Raw genomic sequence first — 22,332 nt, 5'->3', positions numbered from 1 at the left:
GTCAATATGTATCTTGTGAGTGGTTCCATCACAATCTTCTTGTGAAGATGACTGGGGAACCCAGATGTCCAGGGGAAACTCTCCCTCACCTCACCTCTCAGAGTATGATGGACATGTCCCAGGGGTGCATGAAAGTAATGCTAGACGGTCTGGGAGATTGGCAAGTCTGGTTCCCACCGTGATACACCATGTCTTTCTTAATTGCTAAAAATGCAGTGCTTCCCGCAGTGGGATCTTAGTCATGCGAGATCTTCCAGGGCTTACTCATGCAGTCACAGCTGAAAAGTGCCTCCTAGTCTACTCATTAACTATGTAGTAACAGCATCTTCTAATCATGCATTAGTCCTCTATAAATGGAAGCACAATGTGACATGAGGCCCATGCACTTTTACAGCAATTATTTTTCACCTGGACATTTAATCTATTGTATTTCTCTGACATGATCCATTGTGGATTAATTATTCTGTTTCATAAGTGCTTTTCAGAGCACAAAAGGATCTTACGAGTTTTCCTCCTCATGGACTTCTCTATTCAAAAGATTGGAATCAGATGCTTTCAGCAACTCAGACTGATCTCCACCCACTCTCCATCACCTGTGTGAGGTTTCACCTGCCTACAATGGATCTCAGGTGCTTCCATCTTTCCAAGGACAAGTTTCTGCAGGCAAAACAATCTTCCTTGGTACCTCAAACCTTGCCCGCCATGAGGGGACTGCTGCCAGGAGACTCAATTCACCCTCAAAATGGCGTGTTTTCTTGTGCTGAGACTGCCAAAAGGGCCCATTAAAGTCAACTCTTCTCAGAGAGGAGGGCACCTGCCCAGTAGTTAAAATTATGTAAAACCAAAGGCTTTCAAATCAGCCACCTAAATGTAGCTGGATATAGTGAGTTTTGGACATTATTGATTACTGTGGGATTTGATGGCCTACTGGAGAGAGGCTCCATATTCTATTGCTGTTATTTGTCCTGCATAACATCCAGACCTACATAAATGTCAAAGTGGAGCTCTAGGATGACATCTTGAAAAGAGCTGAAAATAAATGATAATTTGCTCCAAGACATAAATCGCAAATTAGGTTTTCCTGGGTGGTTATAAACTGGTACTCGCTGCGTGTCTTTCATAATTTAATAGTGGAACTGTCATGTATAATTACTTCCATTAGTAATACTGAATAAATTTGTTTGGTTTCTATTGATTAAGAAGTAAGCTTCTCCATCTTATACGAACTGTTTGTCCATAAATCTGCATCTGTACTTATAAGTTAGCTTCAAAATTACTAAGTGCACAAATCACACAAAACTTGCATTTTCAGGTGACCAAAACATAAAAAATCCAGTAACTAAGTGAGATAATCTGACCCCAATGGATTCTCCTAAGAGATCTATAAACTGAGTGAGGCGAGGAATTGATCAAAATACTGAAAGTAAGCTCTTCCACTGTAAAGGCTATTGCAAGACCCTCATAGTCTTTTTTTAGCAAGAAAAACACTTGGTTATAGCATCATTCCTGTACATGGCAATAGCTGTGACAACAACCTTTAGCTTGTGATTAAAGAATGTACTGCAGTGTAGCATAGCTAACAAAATACTCCCGGCTCCTGATTCCCATGGAGAGCAAGCAGGATAGCTCAAGTGATGACCACCCACCTGCCTCTAGAAGACAAATTTGGACTTTTTATTCTCATCACAATTATCTGAAGTGTCTTGGAGAGGCACTAACTGCCATCATATCCCAAGGGAAGCCACTGTGTTGAATTCTGGGAGAGAGGGAAATCTCTGTGGGTGCACTGGGGAGAGCCCTAGAGCAGCTCCTTTGCTGCTGAGAGGAGCCTCCCTCCCAGCACAGCCGCAAAGGGTATTGGCACGGAGGTGCAAAGCATTACAACATGAACAAGAAGCACAGGTTACCTGTGAGCCTGTGGAATATCTTCCAGGTGTCCGTGACCCCGAGGTTTTTCCTGAGCCGATAGAGCTCTCTGTACTTTTCCCACTACAGCAATGTGTGCGCAAGCATTTTCCATACTCTTTGCGTACCTAGCCAAGGAAAGAGCAGAAGTGGTTAGCAGCAGCTCCTCCTCCAACCCACTACCACCTTCTGATTTTCAACACAGTCCTTGATTTTTCCTCAGTGGTTCATTAAAACAACAGACGTTGCAGTACGCCAGGAAGAAGCCTATTACACCTTGCAGCTCTCGATATGTGAGCTCACTGTTTACAATGGCGTAAGGGACTGCTTTTATGCAGCAAAGCTGCTCGTTGACACCAGTCAGTTGTAGCTTCCTCTGAGGCACATCAAAGGAGCACGGAGAAACTACAGATACACTATTTATGACTGAAAATTAATATCCTCATAGATTTTATATAAACTAGCATACTGGCTTATCAAGGTACTAGAATTTATTGCTTCTGGCAAGGAACTAAGATGAAAAATTCCAGAAGAAACACATAAGAGCTATAGATTTTTATTATTTTTTAAAAATTATTTCTTGCAGTCAAATTGAAAGTAAGGGAAGCCAACAGCCCTAGGGATTATATTCCCAGTGCACAGGGGTGGCCAGAGCCTGCTTTCCCACAGCACTGTGCAAGCCAGTCATGTTTTAAATGGGCATCACAATCAAACTGAGACAACTTCTTGCCTGGAATAAAGCCATGCCACCTCCTTTGCTTCGGGGGAATTACACTGACTTGTGCCAGGGCAGGATCTGAGCTTTGACTGAGCTTCAGGTGTGACTTTTTATAGACAGAAACTAGATGGGACAAGTCTGAAAATGAGCAGACTGTACTGGAAAGCCAAAAGCAGGTCATCTTGCTCACTGACAAACAAAAGCCCCCCAAACCCCATACATGTCCAAAACACCAGTTGAGATTCCTTGGAGCATGCAGTTAGCTGTGAAATATTGCCAGACTATCTACGAGCATTTCAAAACTCTGTGAAACAACTGTTTAAATAGCAAATTACAACTTTTTCATTAGGTTATTCCTTAAGTGCTTGAGACAAACACAATACCATGAGTGCCCAATATGCCCGAGTGCCTAATCAATCCTTTGCTGAGAGAAAATAATTCAATTGCTTTAATTAGCCACCCACTGCTTGCCTCTCTGCATCGTTTTGCTGATTTTCTAGCCCATGATAGATAGGATTTTTTTTTTAACTTCTCTCATTTAATTCCTCCCTCAGCTCTTGGGTCAGAGAGATGCATCCACCCTACAGCAAGGTACTAGCTGCATTCTCCTTCCCACTATGCTGCTGTAAATCAGGAGTGATCCCACAGTCACCAGTGATAGTTTAAGGGTGTAGTCTGGCTTGAAACAGAAGAGAATGGTTCTTCCATGCCGAGCACCCAAGTAGCCAAGAAGACTGTGGTGCCACTCTGGGATGCTGGGCTAGGGACTGACCCTTTGCAAGGTGCACTGGGGGAAACACAATGGACCAGTGAGACTGGTGAAGAAACTCAAACTCCTTGTCAAAGAGGCACCTGCAGGTTTAATTAGCGATAGTGATGCTTCCTACATTCTTATCATCTTGCCTGGAAATTTTCTAGCTGAAAGTTTTGGGATCATTAGCAAGCAGTTGCATCTCAACAAAGCTTTTAAGCTTTTTAAGATGCACAAATTTGAGATGAAATGACAAGAACAAAAAACTCTGAACCCCAGAAGTCTTCGTCTGGTTTCAAGAATGACATTTTGCACAGATCTGAAGATCCTTCAGAGGCATCACTTGCAGAACTCACTTGCTACAATGAATTTTGCTTGCTCTCATAGGTCAGATTTCCCTTTCCTGTACAGGAAAATATGGGTAACACAGGAGCAAGCTCATGGCTCTTGGATGGAGAACAGACCTCAACATGGCCCTGACTTTACCCAGTAAGCCATTTCACTAAAAGCCACTGGTTATACTGAGAAACTGGGATGCAGATGTATCCATGTATAAATCTTCCCTATGTTTATACTGGATAAAGAAACTGCCCTTTGAAACCAAGATGTACATAAAAAATTACCAGCAGACATGCACAGAATTGGAGAGCTCTGTACTACTGAATTTCAGTGGAGAATAAAATGGTTTTTAAAAGTATTTACTACTGATTGTCAGAGGCTGTAAGTTTGATCTACATATACACACGAGATTTTTTTTTTTTTTTTTCCCTAGAGTTTACCTAAGTTACTCCACTGTTATTTTGAAAATGTTAACTGGGGCATACCTCAAGTCCACATTAGGACTGTGCAATACAAAGGCTAACAAACTGTTGCAGAGTATAGGTCCTTCAGTTCTTAAAAAATCAGGGGATGTAGCCCTTGCTACATAACATCAACCTATATATGCTGCTATATGGGTGATTTCCTGCAGGGACTGCTGAGGATGTAAAGCTCCACTTTGCTGTGAGCACTGAGCCACACAAGGACCCTCTGGATGCTTGTGGAGTTGCTCCTGTCACACTGGGGAAGGAGAATCTGGATGATAGCAGGCAAAGTCCTTTTACAGGTTCACTACCGTAAAGCCCTGAAACTGTCAGCTGCCTTTTTCCTTGTCTCTGACTTGCTCATTGTCACCCCCCCGCTGCTGATAGGCCACTGCCACATATCTTCGTTATCAGCTCATTCCCCTGCATCTTGCTGGTTTCCAGTCTAAATACCACCCTTATTAGGTGCACAGAGATAAATCTGTGTGAGATGAATTCAGGGCACACTGATGATGTTATGCTGTGGTTGTTAGGCAACAAAACACCCCATTACTACCTCTTTTGCCGCTGGGAACCATCTGTCTTACCTTCTTCTGGAGGACACAGTGGAAAATGAATATAAACATTCCCTGCAGAGAATTGAATATGGTGAAGAGATACGCCATTATGACTGTGCTTTCATTAATATACATGAGTCCAAATGCCCAGGTCAGTCCTAATAGGCAGAGTAGGGCTATTGCACCTATAACCCAGGACCTGTTAAGAGAAACAAAAAAAAAAAAAAAAAAAAAAGGTTTTTCATCTACAAAAGGCACACATCTACAAGCAGGAAGACTTTGCCCATGATTTTAGCAAAAAGAAAACAGCGCATCAAAATGAGTCACAGGGAGTTTTGTCTTCAAGCTGGATGCAGTTTACAAATCTTCAAGCTTGAGAAAACATACGGAAATGGAAATGTTATCAGTGTAGAAATTTATCGTAACCAAAGTATATTTGTAACCACAATGTTTCTTTTCCTTTTTTTTCAAATGTAAAAGCAGTGTGTATGCAAATGACATGTAGATGCTATTTCTGCAAATGGCAGGAGAAGAAAATAAACCAACCAAAACAACAACTCTAAATGTCACTTTTTTAGTGTCCGCTGGTTTCTCTGCGGCAGGAGTGCCAGCTGGATAAGCTTCTTTATGCTTAACACCAAAACAAATGTACTGCTGCATTGTAGCTGGTCTCCCATATGCCTGTAAGCTAGATAAACAACTACAAGCAGGTGGGCAAGCCCTCACCACTTGCCAGATCGGCTCCACACAAGGAGGCTCTCTGCAATGCTGCTTCACACTTCTTCCACCTTGCGATGAAGGGAAATATATATACATGTATAGGCGCTCACACACCGCATTTGTTAAAACAGTAGCTGCTGCCACCCTCCTGCTCAGAGAAAAGGAGGGGCAATCATTCTTTACATTGGCTGCAAAACTGAGATTATTGATTGCTTCACCCTGGGAGGGAAGCGGGACTAGGGATGCAGCCATTGCTGGCCCCAGATGTTGTTCAAGCAAATGTGGGTAACCTGCAGTTTCTGCTTGCTTTCTCCCTACTGCTTGGACAGACAGATCTGGGAACATGGGATGGTTCTGCATGTTATTTTCTCCAGTGCACTTTCAGGAAAGCTGGAAGCTCTGCTGGGATGGCCATGTTACCCTGATAAATAACATTTAGTCATCTGCTAAATTAACTTCTCAGAGACTGACCTTCCAATACTAGGACACGAGCTGAAGTGTGACAAGCGACAAGCTGGGTAGGAACTGGGTCTTGCTCCCAGCCACCTCCCTAGTTTCTGCATGTTAAATTACCTATAGCTTTAAAGGAATTGCTGCACAGGGGAGGGAGTCAACTTCTAGCTGGGAAGCACAGCGGGAAGTGCATAGCCAACAGCACCATAAACACCCCTTTACCCTTTCCCTCAAGGCCTTGATTTTCTTCTTTCTTCTCCTGGTACCATTAGGTGTAACATCATGAAAATGAATGCAATGATACCCAATCTTTGCACCCCTTCCTCGCTGTTTAACCCTTTGGTTCCCCAAAGCAGGCAAGCCTGAAGCCAGTCAGCACCTCTGCTTCCTTGTCTGGCCCAAAGCAGCCTGGGGTGCTGCAGATGGCCTCACAGGGACAACAGCCTGCCTACACTTCTAAGGTACTTCAGCATTGTGGAAACTTGGCCAAGGTTTGGGTGTATTTGGGCTTCCACCTGCTAAGCAGAGCATGGGGCAAGGGGGAGAAAGATGAAGCAGCAGTAGCTTAGGGGAAAAGTAAGTCCTGCAGAGGTCAGGCAGCCAACCTCCACTATGGAGACTCCATGGCAGTTGCAGCCCCGAATCCTTTTCCCTTTAGCAGGGCTTGTCAGAAACAGAAGCACATCGATGTTGTATTCATGTTTTCCGTTGTTTTTTTCTTTAGGTATTAGAATGAAAATACAGCATTAAGTCTTCCACTGAAGTTTATAAAATATGTATTATTCAACCACACAACCAGAAGAGCTCCCTAAGGTAACCGCTTATTAAGGCAGTTCTTTAAAAATCACTATTATGTATCTAGCAGACCAGAACAGCTGCTTTGAAGCATTTCCAGTCAATCCTGCTAATAAATATTTAGCACAATGCAAATTGAAAATGCACTCTTGAAATCCTTCAAAAAGGTAGCCACTAGATATCGAGTTTACAGCTTTAGCTGCTTGGTATATTTTTCTCCCTGAGATTCCACCATCAGTGAGAGCACATTATCATCTTAATTGCTTGCCAATTTAAAAAATACAAATAATTTTTTTTCCTTAAAAAAAGAAGAACAAATGAAGTGGAAAACACTTTTTTTTTTTTTTTTTCCCTTCTCCGTCTCTTCTCTTCCACGATTAAAAGCTTCCTGCATTTACAGAGCCTTTTAAAAATGATTTCCAGGATATCAGAAAACTATTCTGCTCTGAAGCACAGCCAGTTCTTGAACCCATTTAAAGAGCCTTTGGCTGCAGAGGTTTGCAGGAGCGAAACAGTTATTTAGTGGAAAAATGCTACCTTCAGTGATGGAAAGGAATCTGTGGGTTAGAAGACCCTCAACAGTGCAAACTGTACGTGTTACAGTGTTGTGCTTCAGAAAACAAGACCTGGAGATAAAGAGGGTGTGGAGATTACTTTGAATAGCTCCATCCCGTATCCACAATGAAAAAAAGAACAAGCGATGAAAGAGAACATGGGAATGATGCTGCAAGAATGAACACAAAGGACTCTTCACCAGAAGAACAAACTGAAAGTCTACTGCAAAGTTGATTTGTTTCGATTTTGTGCTACTGTGCATTACTTTTTGGTTGCAGGAGAAAAAGCATGGATGCCCAAAGGCATGTAATTTCTAGGCATTTTTGGCTTTCTTCCCAGGTTTTTTTGGTGCGGCTTGTGGGTTTTGTTTTGCTCTTTGTACAGACTTGCTGTTGCTTTTTCATGGTTTTTCTTTTCCATAGTGCAATTTTATATCAATAAACAAACAAAACCATCCATGTTTTGATGTAATTGAAAATCAGAGATTTATAATTAGGGACAATTAGGTACTCCAGTGAGTAAGGAGACAGTCTCCCATACACCAAACACAGATTTGCTTGTACTGCTCCCATTAACTACAACAGAAATCATAGGGATTACCACCCATGCACCTTTCTGAGAATTTACTTCTATATTTCTATTACCATAAAGCACTCTCAGTGACAGAGCACAGTGGATCAGAAGGTTGCTATTGGTATAACAAGTCTGTACTACACAGGAGTAAATTCGGAACATTCACCTTGAATTCAAGTAATGTCCAATCAAAGAATATAAAGCCAATATGGTGACAATTTGTTGGCAATACATATGCAGCACATTTACTCTGCATGTTAGCTGTATGCCTGACTGTTTTCCTGCAGTTTGCTCTTCTGCCTCAAATGCGAATGACAGAAGCTTTAATGATTTTTCAATATTGATCTGACAGCTGGTTCATGAGACCACACTGATAAATGAAATTTATCAGCCATTCAGGTCATTCTTACTTGATGAAGGGTCTGTTATCCTCATAGCTAAAGAATGCGTAGACATAAAGACAAGAACACCAACATTAGAAATACAATGACATAGAGAATACACCTCACTGCTTGTCCCCCTCCCTTCTCCCACCAGCCATCACCAAAATCAAAGGTGGACTGGCATCAGGTGCTCCTGGTACACACCAGCCAGCCTGGCTCGCTGTCCCAGGGAATGAAATACAACCGAGGACGCTGGCTTCATGCACAGAAGTGAGCACCATAAGCTGTGAGCAACAGCTACCCCTCCTGGCTCTGATAACGCAACTGACAATTGACTTTGAAATCTCTTTTTAAAATCATGGGTATTTCTGAAGAAGACAAGTTTTGAAACTCCAGTGTAGCCACCACAGAAAGCTTGCATGTGTTCAGGTGGCAAAACTTTTCTGTGCCTTCAGCACCCTCTGTCTGTGGTGCTGTAGTGTATTACAGAAGCCTCTTTATTGGCATTTACTTTTTCTCAGTGTAACTCCCAAGTTGCCAACTTATGAGCCAGACTGCAGTGTTATCTTTATTTTTGAGATAACAGCATTAGGATCTTCTAAAGCCTGGGGTGACAGGAAGTATTGACCTATTTACTTCTATTTCATGGGGAAGAACAAAGAAAGGATTCTGTCGAGCAAGAGTGCAAAGCAGCCTGCTGCAGTGAAGAAGATGCCAAGATGGACCACTCTAAATGAGCTTCTGCCACTGTGGGACACAAGATTAGTGGCAGCTGTTTTTCTAGGGGAGCCCCCTGACCTCCTGGAACAGGCTGTGCGCTTAACTCTGCGTGACGGGTTATGTGCAACGCACAGGGAAGGCAGGCCAGTTCTCAGGCCTCTTTTCCCCCCTAGTGTGGAGCTTTTGAACCTGCGATCCCTTGCAGCGGCCACCACAGGTGCCAGAGACGGAGGCTGGCTCACTATGTTCATCTCATTGCCCCTGCAAATGTAGCCAGTGCCAGTCCATCCTGCTAAGATCTCTTTCGGTCGATACTGAAAACCCATCAAGCTATACCCTCTGCTAAACAAACCACTCCACTTGCAGGTGACCTGCTTCAGCTTGAGTTAGAAAGAAGCTGTATTAAAGCTGAGAAGCTCAGTGATTTTCAGCAGTTACTTCTGACTGAGAGGGACACTAAATATGTTCAAGGTGAGGCTTTGTGTTTTCTCCTCAAAATGGCTAAAGCCATGTAAGGACAACTTCTGCATCATTCACATCCACTTGAAGCCACAGAAGGGCATTAACAGGAGCAGGATTTAGTCCTCATGGGAGGAAGGCGGTTTCACACAGTATAATGTGAAAAACATTCCCATTTTCTCCCCACCTTGTCCTTGGCTGAAACAGAAGAGGCAGTGACGCTAACAGTCCCAGCTTTGCCCTGGCATGGTCACCTGGGGTCTTTGGGAAAGGGAGGGGTCATCAAATGAGGTGGATCTGGCCACGCTCTTAACACTTGAACTAACCCTACTCTGAGCAGCAAGATATAAGTAGAGAACACACCATGGGGGACAAGGTAGCTGCCCCCAGGTCAGTAAGAGGTAAGCAGTGCTATCTCAGCTTCAGCATCTACAGCATCCCTGGGCTGTAGCCCTCCCTGCTGCCATTGCCATTCTCACCTAGCCATTGACAGCTCCCTGCAGTGCCACTCCAGCACTCAACCAGTCCCTTCAGCTTCCCTGACTGCCACCCCTGCAGGGATCCCCCCATGTCATCTGACAGCTGCTCACCTTAGATCTTGTGCCACATCTGTCAGCTGCATGAGGACATCTGAACTACATCTGAGGAGATCTGAATGCCTAGGGCACTCAAAGGTAGTATCTAACAACATATGGGGAAAGCACAAAGCATATCAGGATCAGGAAGGAAGGAAGAAGCAAGAGTAGAGGAGGTGGCTTGATGCAGGGAGCTCAGTCCCTGCTTCCAAGACACAACAAGGAAGTTCAGTTCCTTTGGCTTAACAACATATAGGCTGAGACAGTTGTGACCTCAGCATCTGCAATGCATCTGGGGAGGTGCTAGGAACACAGAAAAGCCATTGGTATTAAAAGAAACCCCCTTAGCTCCACCCCAATCCAGCTGTGTAGTATGGTGTTGGTCAAATCCCCCTGTTTTTCTTTGCCCTCTCATCTACTCAGCCTGCATGATCACAGGGGCAGGTTCCTGTTGTGCTCATGGTATGTGTAGCACCACAGGATCTGCAGCTCCCCCACGATGCAATTAAATTAAAAGAAGATGTGAGACAGTCTGGAGCTCCCAGCCCAGCAATGTGGGCAGGAGCGGGGCATGAATTTCTATTACTGTGTTCACAAGCACTCAGGTTTTATAGCAAAGATTTTACTGTTGAAATGTTGCTGGTGATAGCTTATAAAAAGAGAGAATCAGGGAAATTTTTTACTCTGTTGCTGCCATCCAGACCCTTGCAAAGTTTTTCAGTGATCTGTAATAACTTTTCTTCAAGGCAGCTGAAGGCTCCATTTCATCTTTGTACAGACAAAACGCAAAATATGTAAACTTGGACTGCCTTTTATCTTGAGGGTAATGATTCAAAGCATCTCAGGAGAAAACTGTCAAAAGACCTGAGAAGTTTGTACCCCATTTCTAATCTGGATGCGCCTAGGACCCACTGCCCAAAGCAAGCATGTGCCTAAAGAAATGAGATTTTCAAAAATCCCTAACTCTCAAACACTTCAAATCTACAAATAGGACCTGCAGGACTTAAGTCTCTTATAACCCTCATGAAATACTGATCATTCCTTTTCATTTTACCAACTCAAGTGTTTTAAGAAGCTTAACTCTAGTGTAAGCAACTATTCATGTCTGATAAAAATTACTCCAGAATGGGGTTTTTTTGCCCCTGGTAAAGTCCAGGAAACCTATCAGTGCTGCAGTAATACTGTGTCATTATCTGCAATACATAAAAAACACACTTAGACAAGAGAAAAGGTTGGAAGAGCCTTAGCTCATGGCAAAATGGAGCTGCTAACTGGAAAACTGAGATTATATTCACTAACAGCACAAGCAAATAACAGTCAAAGCAGAAATCATTGGAAAACCTAGCCTAGCACAGCTTGAGATGCTAGATCTAAAGTTCTTTCTCCAGATTTAGATAAATTCTTCCAGTTCCTCACAGTAAGGGATACATCCCATTGAATTTAAACTACATGACTTTGATCCCTCCACAGTTAATGGGAGACTGGTACCCCCAAAGAGCAATTTATTCCCTACAAGAACAGGTATTCAGGTAGGTGATGCTTTGCCATTCCCTGAAGAAATACCTCTCTACTGACTGCAAAGGAAACCTGAATGATGGCTTAGGTGGGGGCTTCACTTTCAAATACCTGAAGTTAAAAAGCTGATCTTTAGTGGTTGCATTATTCCTTTAACCTGCAAAAACTTACCTCACCTCCCTTGTGTTTCCTCACAGCCCAGATGATGGATAGTGGATGGTCTACCGATCCATATAAATACCTAATTCATTTTCTAATCTTAAAAAAGCCCTGACTTTACCTTGGGGCAAAGACTTCTTAAGGTTAATTACACATCATGTAAAACTCTTTCAAAATCTTATTTAAGTTAGATGTCTTTCAATTTCCCAGAATATTTTATCCTTCAATGATGAGAAAAGATTGTTCATATTCTATATGCCTGTGATATTTTGAGACCAATACTTCTTTAAAAAGTTACTAAAATTAGCTACTTATATCCCTGTTTAGATGCTTAAGGAATGTCAAAACCAATGCATCCTAAACTAGGAAACCCGTTTTGCACTGCCTATCATTTTAACATGCACCTTTTTGACACAAAGCAACTGAACTACAAAAATATACACTGACAGCCCAATACAGAGGCACAGACAATCTGCAATTTATATTGTATGGTGCAAACCACTTCCATGTATGCAGATTAGCAATATCCTGGATTGCTAAAGCCTTCATTTTTTTTTCAGCAGGAAAAGTAAGGCAAGAATTTACCTTCACACACAGACTGGTCCTAAAATCCTGCTGAACAGTGAAAGCCTGTTATCAAAAAGCAGCTATTCAGCTCTCATTTAAAATGAATAATGTTTGGTCTTCGTACATTTTGAAGAGAGTTTACTTACCTTTTTTTTTTTCTTTATATTTAACGAAGTGTGGGTTTTGATACACTTCTAGAGTAAAACTGGGCCTTAAATAAACCCCTTCATAACTAATCAACCTCAGGTATTATCATTTTATTCAACCCTTTACAGTTTAACATTACCTAACTCAAATTTATCACTCTTTTGACAATTCAAAGTATCTTCCCATCTCTCCAATGGCAGGAAAAGGCTCAGTAAGCACATGGACTCAGTTCTCAGGCCCCAAAATAACAGTTTGGCTAGCAATCAAAAATGCCAGAGTACACAGAACTTTTAGTAGCTGTTACGGGTGATGAAACCCAAATAAAAATAGATGGATGATGTGCCCCCTCGAAAGCATTTGGAAAGACCCATGGAATTAATTTTAATATTGTGTGAATAAAGCAGAGAGACATTTCCTGCAGGCAAGCATGAGAGACACAAACTAAAGTGTGCTATGGTGTCTCCCCACTGCCTGCCAATATGAGGCAGTAGGCATGTTCTGTTTACTTTTCCCCCTTTTTTTTTTTTTTTTTTTTAAATTTCAAGGATTAGAAAAGATTGATTTATTGAACTGCTGAAAATCTACAGGAAGGGGTTGGAAAGTCCAGCACTCCCCTCATAAAGCAAATGGGTTCATTGCTAATTACTGAAGGAGCATCTTCACGGTGAGAAAAATCAATTGCAAGCAATAAAAGAGTGCTTAAAGGATTTTGCCTTCACGTTTCATGACAAAGTTACCACCTTGATGGCATGAAGCCAAATGTCTTCCTAATCGCCTTCTTAGGCTGCTGGTATTCATCACATGGCTTTCCAAGCCATCATTTCCAAGTCTTATCTTCTGCCTCCTGCACCATCTTTCACAGGAGGTGGCCAGTCCCCTAAAGACATCTGTAACCATCTTGGAGGTCACCTGACCTGTCACTACTTCATTTGCAGAAGAAACCCCCGGCTTTACATGTCTTGGAGATCTGCAAAGTTTGGGGTCCTACCTCCTGGCATAAGGGAAATTTTATATAGATTGAAAGCCACTTCTGCCTTCCAGCGGTAGCTCTGAAAATTTTTTTTCAGACAGATGAGGTCAAACCTTCCTTGGCCCTACGTGATGTCCAAGCACAGGATCTGGGGCAACCTATGCCTGATTATTTCTGCCAAAGGCAAAGCATCATCCCTTTCCCCCTCAACTCATCTGGGGAAGTCATGGCCTGCTTTCTGAGACTTGTTCTTAATTACTGCAATTGGAAAGAGCAATTTTGTTAAACTCATCTCATTTTCTGTAAGTAATAAATTACCCTCAGAATTACTTACACTGTTTATTTCCTTTCTCCTAACTTCGCAAAGGCATGGCATGATTATTCAAACCACAATGATGTGTAACCACATATCCAATATTATTTCCACACGATGTGGTTCAGCAAAGCCTTTGGATATATTTGTATTATCCAAATAGCATTGGCAGGGCTTGCTGACAAAATACTTAAAATCTATGGCCTTTTAAAACAATAATCATGATTTATGGGTTCACAGAAAGACCTTAGGTATTTAATATCTTCCAGGACACCCTCCCAAATCGATAACTGCTCATTGATTTTATTTTTTTTTTTTTTAAATTCTGAAATTCCCCTGTCACTGGGAAGATTAGTGCTTTACAATCACTATTCAACATTAACGTGCCCATCACAAAACCCATAGATAAACAAGCAAAACCCAAAGCCCAGACAGTTAGATATTAACTAAACTCTTCTCTGAAAAACTCAAACAGCAGCAGATTGCAACAAACAAAATCAGGTGCTGTGATTAACATCATTGGGCAAAAAAGGCACCCAGACAGAAGTGCAATCTCAGATGTTTTTTTCAGCACCAGCAGGGTTTCTGTCTCCTAGATGCTCACAAACTCTGCACTCAGGCGAAATATAAATATGCCATATCTTTTCTTGGTAGGAAGCTCGTAAATACTTCATTTTGTGCCAACTCCAAGGGATTTTTCTGGGTTTGGTTTAGGCTGTCTGTTCAAAGTTTACCCATCCAGAGATACAGATGAAGCTATATAGGAGCAGCACTGAGTTACTCAGGGACTAGGAAGCATGGTGCTTTCTTACACAGGATCCAGATAGATGCCAAGTCAACTGCCAGTCTTGTGAAGGCACGGTACTATCTCGAGGCCATATAAAATGCAAAGATTGTAGCCTGAGCTCCTGTACAAGGAAAGTGAGGCAGGCAGTTTCTATGCCCAGCTCAGTACTCCATGGCTAACATCTAAATTTTGCACAGGGGGAGGTTTTCCAAAGGAGAGAAAAAACTATTATTCCTCATTTTCAGAAGTACCTAGATCATTTGGTCATCCTTGCAAAACACTCTTGTCAAGTTTTCTGGTGTCAGAGAATGTGCTGCCTGCATGTCCCAAGCACCATTAAAACACACACTTCATTTCATATCCGAGTTTATCCAGACCCAAACACTAGCCTGGGGGCTCTTTTTGTTCCCTAGAATCAGATTATCCTTTCCTGGAGCAGGAATCCAGGAATGATTCCTCTCCAAAAGGCATCCCTGGAGCTGCTGTAATCTGAGCCTGCAGTCCCCAAAAGTCAGTGGAGTCCAGGAATGCTGCATATAGCACAGCTGGTTGGGAAGGAGAGATTTTCAACTCCCTATTCTTGAACAGCCTGCTGAGTTAAGTCTTTCTATATTGTTAGTAGGGCTGTGAGGCACTGCTATTTTATTTAACATTGTAAGTTACAGGTATTGGCCAGTCAGGATTTTGGGTCATGTTTAACAGAGGTTTACTGGGGCTCCTGTAAATGTTAGCCTTCATTAGCTTGTGTTTCAAACACCTCATACCTTGTCCTTTCCACCACTCACGCCAAAGCATGTACCTCCTTGACACTGCATAGGTGCATGCAACCTCCTCTCCCCACTTGCTGCTCCAAAGAAGAAATGTGCACATTGCCACAGACCCTCAGCCCCTACTTTGTCAGGGAATGCGAATGATGAAGATACAGGACTGGGCCTTCTGCACCCAGAAGCTGTGCTGGGCACACTCCCAAGAGCTGGACCCCTTCATTACACCATGTCCTTGCTGTGCACTCCCAAGTAACCACAAACCCAGATGAAATGAAGGATTAAATTGCTGTTGTTCTGCAAATTGAGTCCCCCAGGTGAATCCAATGCAATATTCAATTCCAGACCCTTTGGCATCACAAACTATTTCCAAGTGTAGCGTCTTATAATTAAACAAGAAAGATCTGGAAACCAAGAAATGAGTTTAAAGCTCAGTAGAAAAAGATGTCTTCCTACTTTCACTTGTTTCCAATGGCTAGAATAAAGCACAAATTAATCTTCCTTTAGTAAAAGGATACCTGCTACAAATTACTGTTCTGCATAGGTAACATAAGCTCTTCCTACCAAAGGAGAAGGAATCTTGCATTTTCAAAAGTCTAACTCGGTCCTCACTGCACCTAACCCAGGATGTTTACTTTTCCTGCATTGCAATCAGCTGAGTAAATAAAACTAGACTGGTAAACCTCTGTTCCTGCCAGCACAATACCGCTGTGTTAAATCAAGGATTTAATTTAAACATATCCGCAGATGATTTTTGGAAGTTCTATTTAACCTTTGTTTTCAATTTTCTACCTAACTCTGAGGATTTTTTTATGATTTAAGAAAACCCACAGGACTGAAACAACAAGCTAATCTGGGGGCTGGGATTAGTCATGTCTCTTTAAATAAAATACATATGTTGAAGCAAGAAAATGAGCAGATAATCACTTACACCCATACAACATATGGGGAGAGCAGGATATGGCAATGGTTTGTAAAGGAGGCATATTTTCAAAATGGCCTTCTCAGTTTTGTGCCTGATGCTTCTCTCCCCTTGCCTCCCCCAGCCTGGGCTGGACTCCCTAAAACAGCCCGGACTGGGCTTTGCAAGTTTTTATATAGTAATAATCAACGCTGAGTCTTTGCATTTGGCTCCTACTTTTGGCTTTTATGTTGCACATTCTCAGATTTATTTCTGTAAACCTGTGAGCAAGAGACTCCCACGGAAAAAAATGAAAAATAAAGGAGTATGGTGTGAGTTTTGTTTCAAGTCAGAAACTTGGGAGAACATAATACTTTTTAATTTATCCATTAAATCAGGGCTGTGTGCCTTCAGCCCCAGACCATGTGAAGCTCCCACAGCAGCCAGCATACTGAGGAGGGCTTGTTTTGGTAATTTGGGGACTGATCTCTGAAGGCTGCAGTGCAGGACATTTCTGCATCATTCCCATTAATGGGATTTCAGGGTGTGTTCTTGTGAACCTGGCACAATAGCTAAAAACATTATCTCCATCATGTTTGGAATAAATAAATCTTTTCCAGGGAATTTCAGGTTTTTGATATAGTGCTTATTCTATTGTTGCAGAAGATGGGATGAGAGCAGGTTTCCACAAGAGGAAGAAAGCTGCAACAAAACTACAGTGATTAATGCCAGGATTAAAACTATCTCAAGGCCCCTAATTAATGCCTCTTTACCAACAAAAGGAGCTCCCAGCTAAGACTCTGGGTCTCCCTGTCTGAAAGAAAGGAAACTAAATTTCCGGGATGACTTTTGGGTGGGTTTCTATTGCACAGATCCAGGACTACAGCCTGCCATGTTCCTCTTTGAATTGGTCCCTGTGAGTTGTGCTTTACAAAAAGCATCCAGGTGGCCTGTGGCACAAGCCAAGCTCTACCCTCACTAAAATGATAATGCAATAGAATGTGACAAAAAGAGAAGCGAGCTGACAAGGCCCTTTGCCTCCTGACTTCTTTTTAGGGGGTCCACAACTGCACTTGGCAGCTATGGCTGATGCGTTGCCCTTCCAAAGTAAATAAAATAAAATCTTGTTGCCACATACTGCAGCACAGAAGAATGTCAGGAAGTCTGGTCTGGCCGGAGGAAATGCTAACAAACCCAACCGAAGCCAGGCAGCGCTGGGAGGAGAGGGGACAGGCACCCGCGGGAACTTCAAAGGAAAGGTTATGTCTGTAAGGAAGAGAAAGGATGGCTTCTGGTCTCTGCTAGGAGTGTGGAGGTTTCACCTTCTCCCCTCCAGTCATTTGGAGATACGCTGTGTAACTTCAGGTGTGGCAGCTGCTTGGCCCCGTTGAAGAATCCTTTCAATCCACTTATAGGATTTGCCTTTTTTTAACTAAGTAACTGCTCTCTCCACCCAATTTTTTACCAGTTTTACATGTCAGTAACTAACACACCCCGCATTGTGCACAATAACAGCATACAGCAAAGACAGGACCTCAGATTTCAGTAGATATGGTGAAGAGCCATCTGGATTACCATTAGTGTAGCCCTTTTATTTTTCCCTTTACTAATGCCACAATGACTCAAATGAGCAGTATTTAAATGGCTGCAGAACAAGCTCTGTACTGCCACACAACACAAAGGCATTTGGGGAGGGGGTTCCTCTGAAATCCTCCATTTTGCATATAGAATGGGGGTTAAGCATCCGGAAATACGTGGATGGTTTGTCATGCTGCAGCACCTGGCAGAGGTTGGATGAAAACCTGGTGTGAGAGGACCATAAGCAGCCACAGTACATGCCTGACCACCCGGAAAGGAGGTGATGGATGGAAAACTGCAGAACCTTGCTGGACTACTCACATATAGATGTATTTTCCTTTGTTACAGAAGGCTTCCTACAGGAATGTGAAATATAAAAAAGATTCAGCGTACTCCTGTCTATGACAGTCTGAGACATTTCGCACATCTAACATCTACCCGGCACAATGGAAAAGTGCGAAGGAGAGACTTTAGCTGCTTGACTCCAGAAATCACTCCACACGGCAGCAACCTCCGGTAAAACAGCCTCACAGCTGCTCTAAAGTATTCCAGCTGGTAACATGTCCTCGTGAGGAGCCATCTGCTAGCAGGAGTGCATCAATACCGCACTGATACGCCTGTAGTCTCCACTCGCAGGCTATAGATGTGAGCAGCACAGCAGGCTTCTGCCATCTAAAAGCTTGCATAGTCCCTGGCTTGAAAGATCTGTCTTCTCTGCAAACTCATAAGGGCTGGGGAAATCAACCCTCTGAAATAAAGTGTTCCTGGCTACATTTGTTGACAGTGCATCAGTTCATGTTCACAAGCAATTTTGTGCACCCCTCGCGTGCCACTTACGCTCTCAAATGGGCCATGAGCAAGACAAGTGATGGGGGAGAGCTACCAAAGACTAAACACTGCTCCTCACTGCCCATCTCTGCTCACCTACATTTGCTGACAAGCTGTGTAAAGATGAAAGAGCACTGGCCACAGTGACCTCGAGTGCCCAGAAACAGCTATTGGAAAAGTCTGGGAAGGAAAATCCCCTCCTGCCCCACATGTGGGGAGGCATGGACAGAAGCTACATGCAGCAGTCAAGAAGCAGCTGTTTTGGTGTCCTTGTCCGCGTTACTTCATATTGGAGCTTTTTTCAGATTCACTTCCACTCTGGGTGAATCCTTAAAATTTCTGTTTTAACATACTGAAGGAAGAAGTCAAACTGAACTTTTTCAGAGGTCCTAGGTAAAAGCATGCTGCTTTTGGTGATGGTATGTGTTGTGAAATGGGAGCTAGTCTGCCCTCCTGGCATCAGTGGCAATCACAGAAACTTTTATAGCTCCAAACAACATATCCCATGTACATGACTTGATATCTTTTCCTGGCTACATGCCTCAAAAGCAGGACTAGAGCATGAACTGCACTGTCTCAGCAGGCTGAACCCACTGAACAGACTTAGTAACAACCTGCTATACAGGGAGGATGCTCTTGGCACAGGGAGAAGGACCCACATATAGCTACCCTACTTCCCTATTTAAAGTGCTGGGCTATGCTGGAAAAGTTAATGTGGTTAGAAAATAAACCAGCTCTATTGTCATCAAATCTCTTGCTGGGTAACCCCTGGGAAACTAGTGGTCCACCGCGGGAATGTCAGATTCTCCCATGCTGGCATAATAATACAGGGACTGTTCCTGAAGGTTAGGGAAGTTTATTTTTACAACTTTGCACAGTGCCTACAAATCTTCCAGCCACACAGCATCTGGTTCAGGCACTGCCCTTTGAATGGCTTTTCTGTTGGTGCAGTAATTAAAGGTATCCCAGGTGACACCTGATACCTTATCAAGTTCATTAATTTAAGTGGAGTTATTTGGCTCTCTATTTTCTATACTTCATAATGTATTTCTAACCTTTAAAGTGACATAGGCAAGCACCAGATTGCAGGGGCGCTTATTAACAGCCTATTAAAATATTTTATGGCCTTTATTTTTATGTTGCCACAGGGAATCAAGTATTTTGCTGTTGTTGAACAGGCTCAGGATTTATGTTGCGAGAGCTTCACCACAGCCTAACACTGAGCAGTGCTAGGAAATGAACTGGGAGAACAAACTCCCATTCAGCTCCCTGTGTGCCGTAAAGCTGTCATACACAGATGGCAGCAAGGGGCCCTCCAATGCAGGCCCTCAGTTTGGTTTGTTTTTTTAAATATAAACCCGTAAGATAAGATGCAAGGCTCTGAGACCATGCTGAGAGCCAGAAAAGTCAGTGCGTGTCTTGAGAAACAGATTGGGTGTATTTTCACCAACTGTATAGACCTACAGAGGAAAGCTCAGAAAGGATCTTCCTGGCCACCTATGAAATAACATGGTCTGTGCTTTTTATTCCAGAGCTGTTGTATCACATCCACATTTTGCAAATGAGTTAGAGCCGATGACTTTGGAAGAAGACCACAATCTTACCTAGAAGATGACTATAATTTTACATAGAAGATGACCATGATCTTACCTAAAAGTCTTCCAGAGATTGCAAGCCCCTCACATCCCTAGGAAAGTTCCCTCAAAGGTGAATTCTCTTCTTTGTTAAAAATCTGCACCTTCTAACTCAAGCATATCCAATATTAGGACAACATATGCCTTGGATTTAGAGGCTTAAATTTGTCCTGCTTAGGTATTCAGAAATTACAGTCAAGTCTCTTCTGAAATTTTCTGGATAAACTTCCTAGGGTGAGCTTGGGGTCTTCTTGAGTGTATATTTTGTTTCTCTTATCTTTTCAAGCATAAAAAGTAAATTGTAATGAAGCAACACATTTGGAAGGGTATCTGCAACATACTTAAAAGTATTTTAATGGCTTGTGTTTTCAAAACGTTTTAAAGTCGTCAGATCAGGAATAGACACTCATCTGCCAAAGAATCTTATAAAATATTTTACAATGACATAATAATTGACATAACTGGTTGTACAAATTCCTGGCATTTTAAACAAAGATACTAGAGATTAGCACAAGCAAGATTATTCAGTAGGCTATTATTATTTCTGCTTTAATTATAAGGGCTTTGTTGTTTTTTTTTTTTCCCCAGTTTTTAATTTAAATGTCATACTACAAAGCTTTCTAGACAGATTTTGTGTGGGTAACCTTAGAAAGACTGTTCTCAGTGAGCAATCCCATAGCACTAATGCATGATGAGTAGTCATATTAATAAGTGTTATTAAATGTACCATTCCATTAACACCTCATCCAAGATTGAAGGAAAGACTATTACGCTGGGATCAGTCCTGGTCATCCAGGAGCGACTGCTCCTCCAATTTAATTTTACAGCTAAGCGATGGCAGGAGATACAGAGGCACACTGCAGAGCAGCCTGTCCACAACCCGGGCAGGGACAGACATGGCAAACAAGAACCCTGAGTGCCTGAGCTCACTGGAGTCTCCTGCACTTGTACAGGCTCCAGTCCCCTTTCCTCAGAACCCCCAAAGAATCAGCTGTGCCTAAGAAACTAAAATTTCATCCAAAGGACCGTGCCAGGTCATGGCATGCCAGTGGCACTGCAAGCCTTGTCTGCCTGGGAAGTTTAAGAGGGGAGACTGATGTAGTTTAAATTAAAGCTGCATCCGTGAGAGCAGCTCAGTGATAAGAACAATAACCTCGCTGAGAACTGTCTTGTAACTATGCAATTCAGTCATCTCCTAATGAGCTCCCCTCATGCCTCTTCCCCTGCTCCCACCATGGAAGAAGAGAGAACCTACTTCTAGCTGTGTTGCACAATGCTTTTCTTTCCTGGGCCGGCAATACAGCACTGACTCCCAACAGTTTCCTCCTCCTGAAGTTCATTAGATGGTTTTATTAATTAGCAGGCTCCCCATCTTATCACGTGCTGCACCTGAAATCCCACTTCTATTTTTGAAGCAAGTAATTAAAGCCAGAGGTACTTGAATAAACAGGCACTGACAGAGACTAATATTTTACCAATACAATGAAACAGCTTGCTAGGCAGTAAGATGCCCAGGCTCAGACGCTAACAGAGTCCAAGGGCAAAACATGCCTTGGCTGGCAAGCACATCCTCTGATGTGGGCACCTCCAAGTAAACCCCCAGTAACTTTGCTGAAACTAATCAGATTCTGGGGAGAATTTGGGTCATTAAATCTGTCAAGGGCCAAAACAAACAGAAAAGAAGTAAGGCTGTCACCCCTGGAGCACAAAGAAATAGTAACGATCAACAATTTCAACACCTTCCCTGAAGAGACTGCAATAATTAGCCCGTAATTATCAGGCATGATTTCCTTTTGCATAGAGGGACTAGGAGGTTACCTGCTTCAAGGACAGCAAATGGAACTTTGCCTTCATGCATTGCATGGAAAATGCCACCACTAGCAGCCAAATCCCAGTAAAGACAGTGCTTCATCATCAACCAGTTGTTGGTACCAATTAGAAACCAATCTGCAGTGCCATAACCCAGCATACTGCCCCTGGTTACCACTGCTGCCAGCAGAGTTTGTTCCCCTGTAAGCTCCTCAGAGGGGAACAGGGGCATAAACAGCAAAAGACAGAAACAGTCAGAGAGAAAGAAAAAAAACCCCAACCACTTACTTGATATTGTCAAGACATCCAGATTCGGGTTTCAGTATGGCAGTATGATGAAACATTTTATAGAGAGCGATCCCAAGGAAGATGACATTAAGCTGCGGGGGGGGG

General features: G+C 42.7%; 1 protein-coding gene across 25 annotated transcripts in view; it reads right to left on the bottom strand.

The window, feature by feature from the left end:
* Positions 1 to 22,332, bottom strand: part of ADGRL3 (adhesion G protein-coupled receptor L3) — a 528,954-nt gene that overhangs the window by 34,550 nt on the left and 472,072 nt on the right. For 20 of the 25 annotated variants that reach the window (XM_026847580.1, XM_026847556.1, XM_026847565.1 and 17 more), the window contains 4 exons: positions 22,228 to 22,319; positions 8,241 to 8,267; positions 4,765 to 4,933; positions 1,908 to 2,033 (listed from right to left, as the gene is read on the bottom strand). In XM_026847580.1, the coding sequence (XP_026703381.1) occupies positions 1,908 to 2,033; positions 4,765 to 4,933; positions 8,241 to 8,267; positions 22,228 to 22,319 (414 nt within the window). The remainder of the gene's footprint in view (positions 1 to 1,907; positions 2,034 to 4,764; positions 4,934 to 8,240; positions 8,268 to 22,227; positions 22,320 to 22,332) is intronic. The other 5 variants (XM_026847568.1, XM_026847570.1, XM_026847574.1 and 2 more) reach the window with 1 other exon arrangement.

Source organism: Athene cunicularia, assembly GCF_003259725.1.
Source record: "Athene cunicularia isolate RWA chromosome 4 unlocalized genomic scaffold, athCun1 chr4_part2, whole genome shotgun sequence".
Classification (NCBI taxonomy): Eukaryota; Metazoa; Chordata; class Aves; order Strigiformes; family Strigidae; genus Athene; species Athene cunicularia.
The sequence above is the reverse complement of the archived record's forward strand: the minus strand, read 5'-3'. Positions and strand labels throughout refer to the sequence as shown.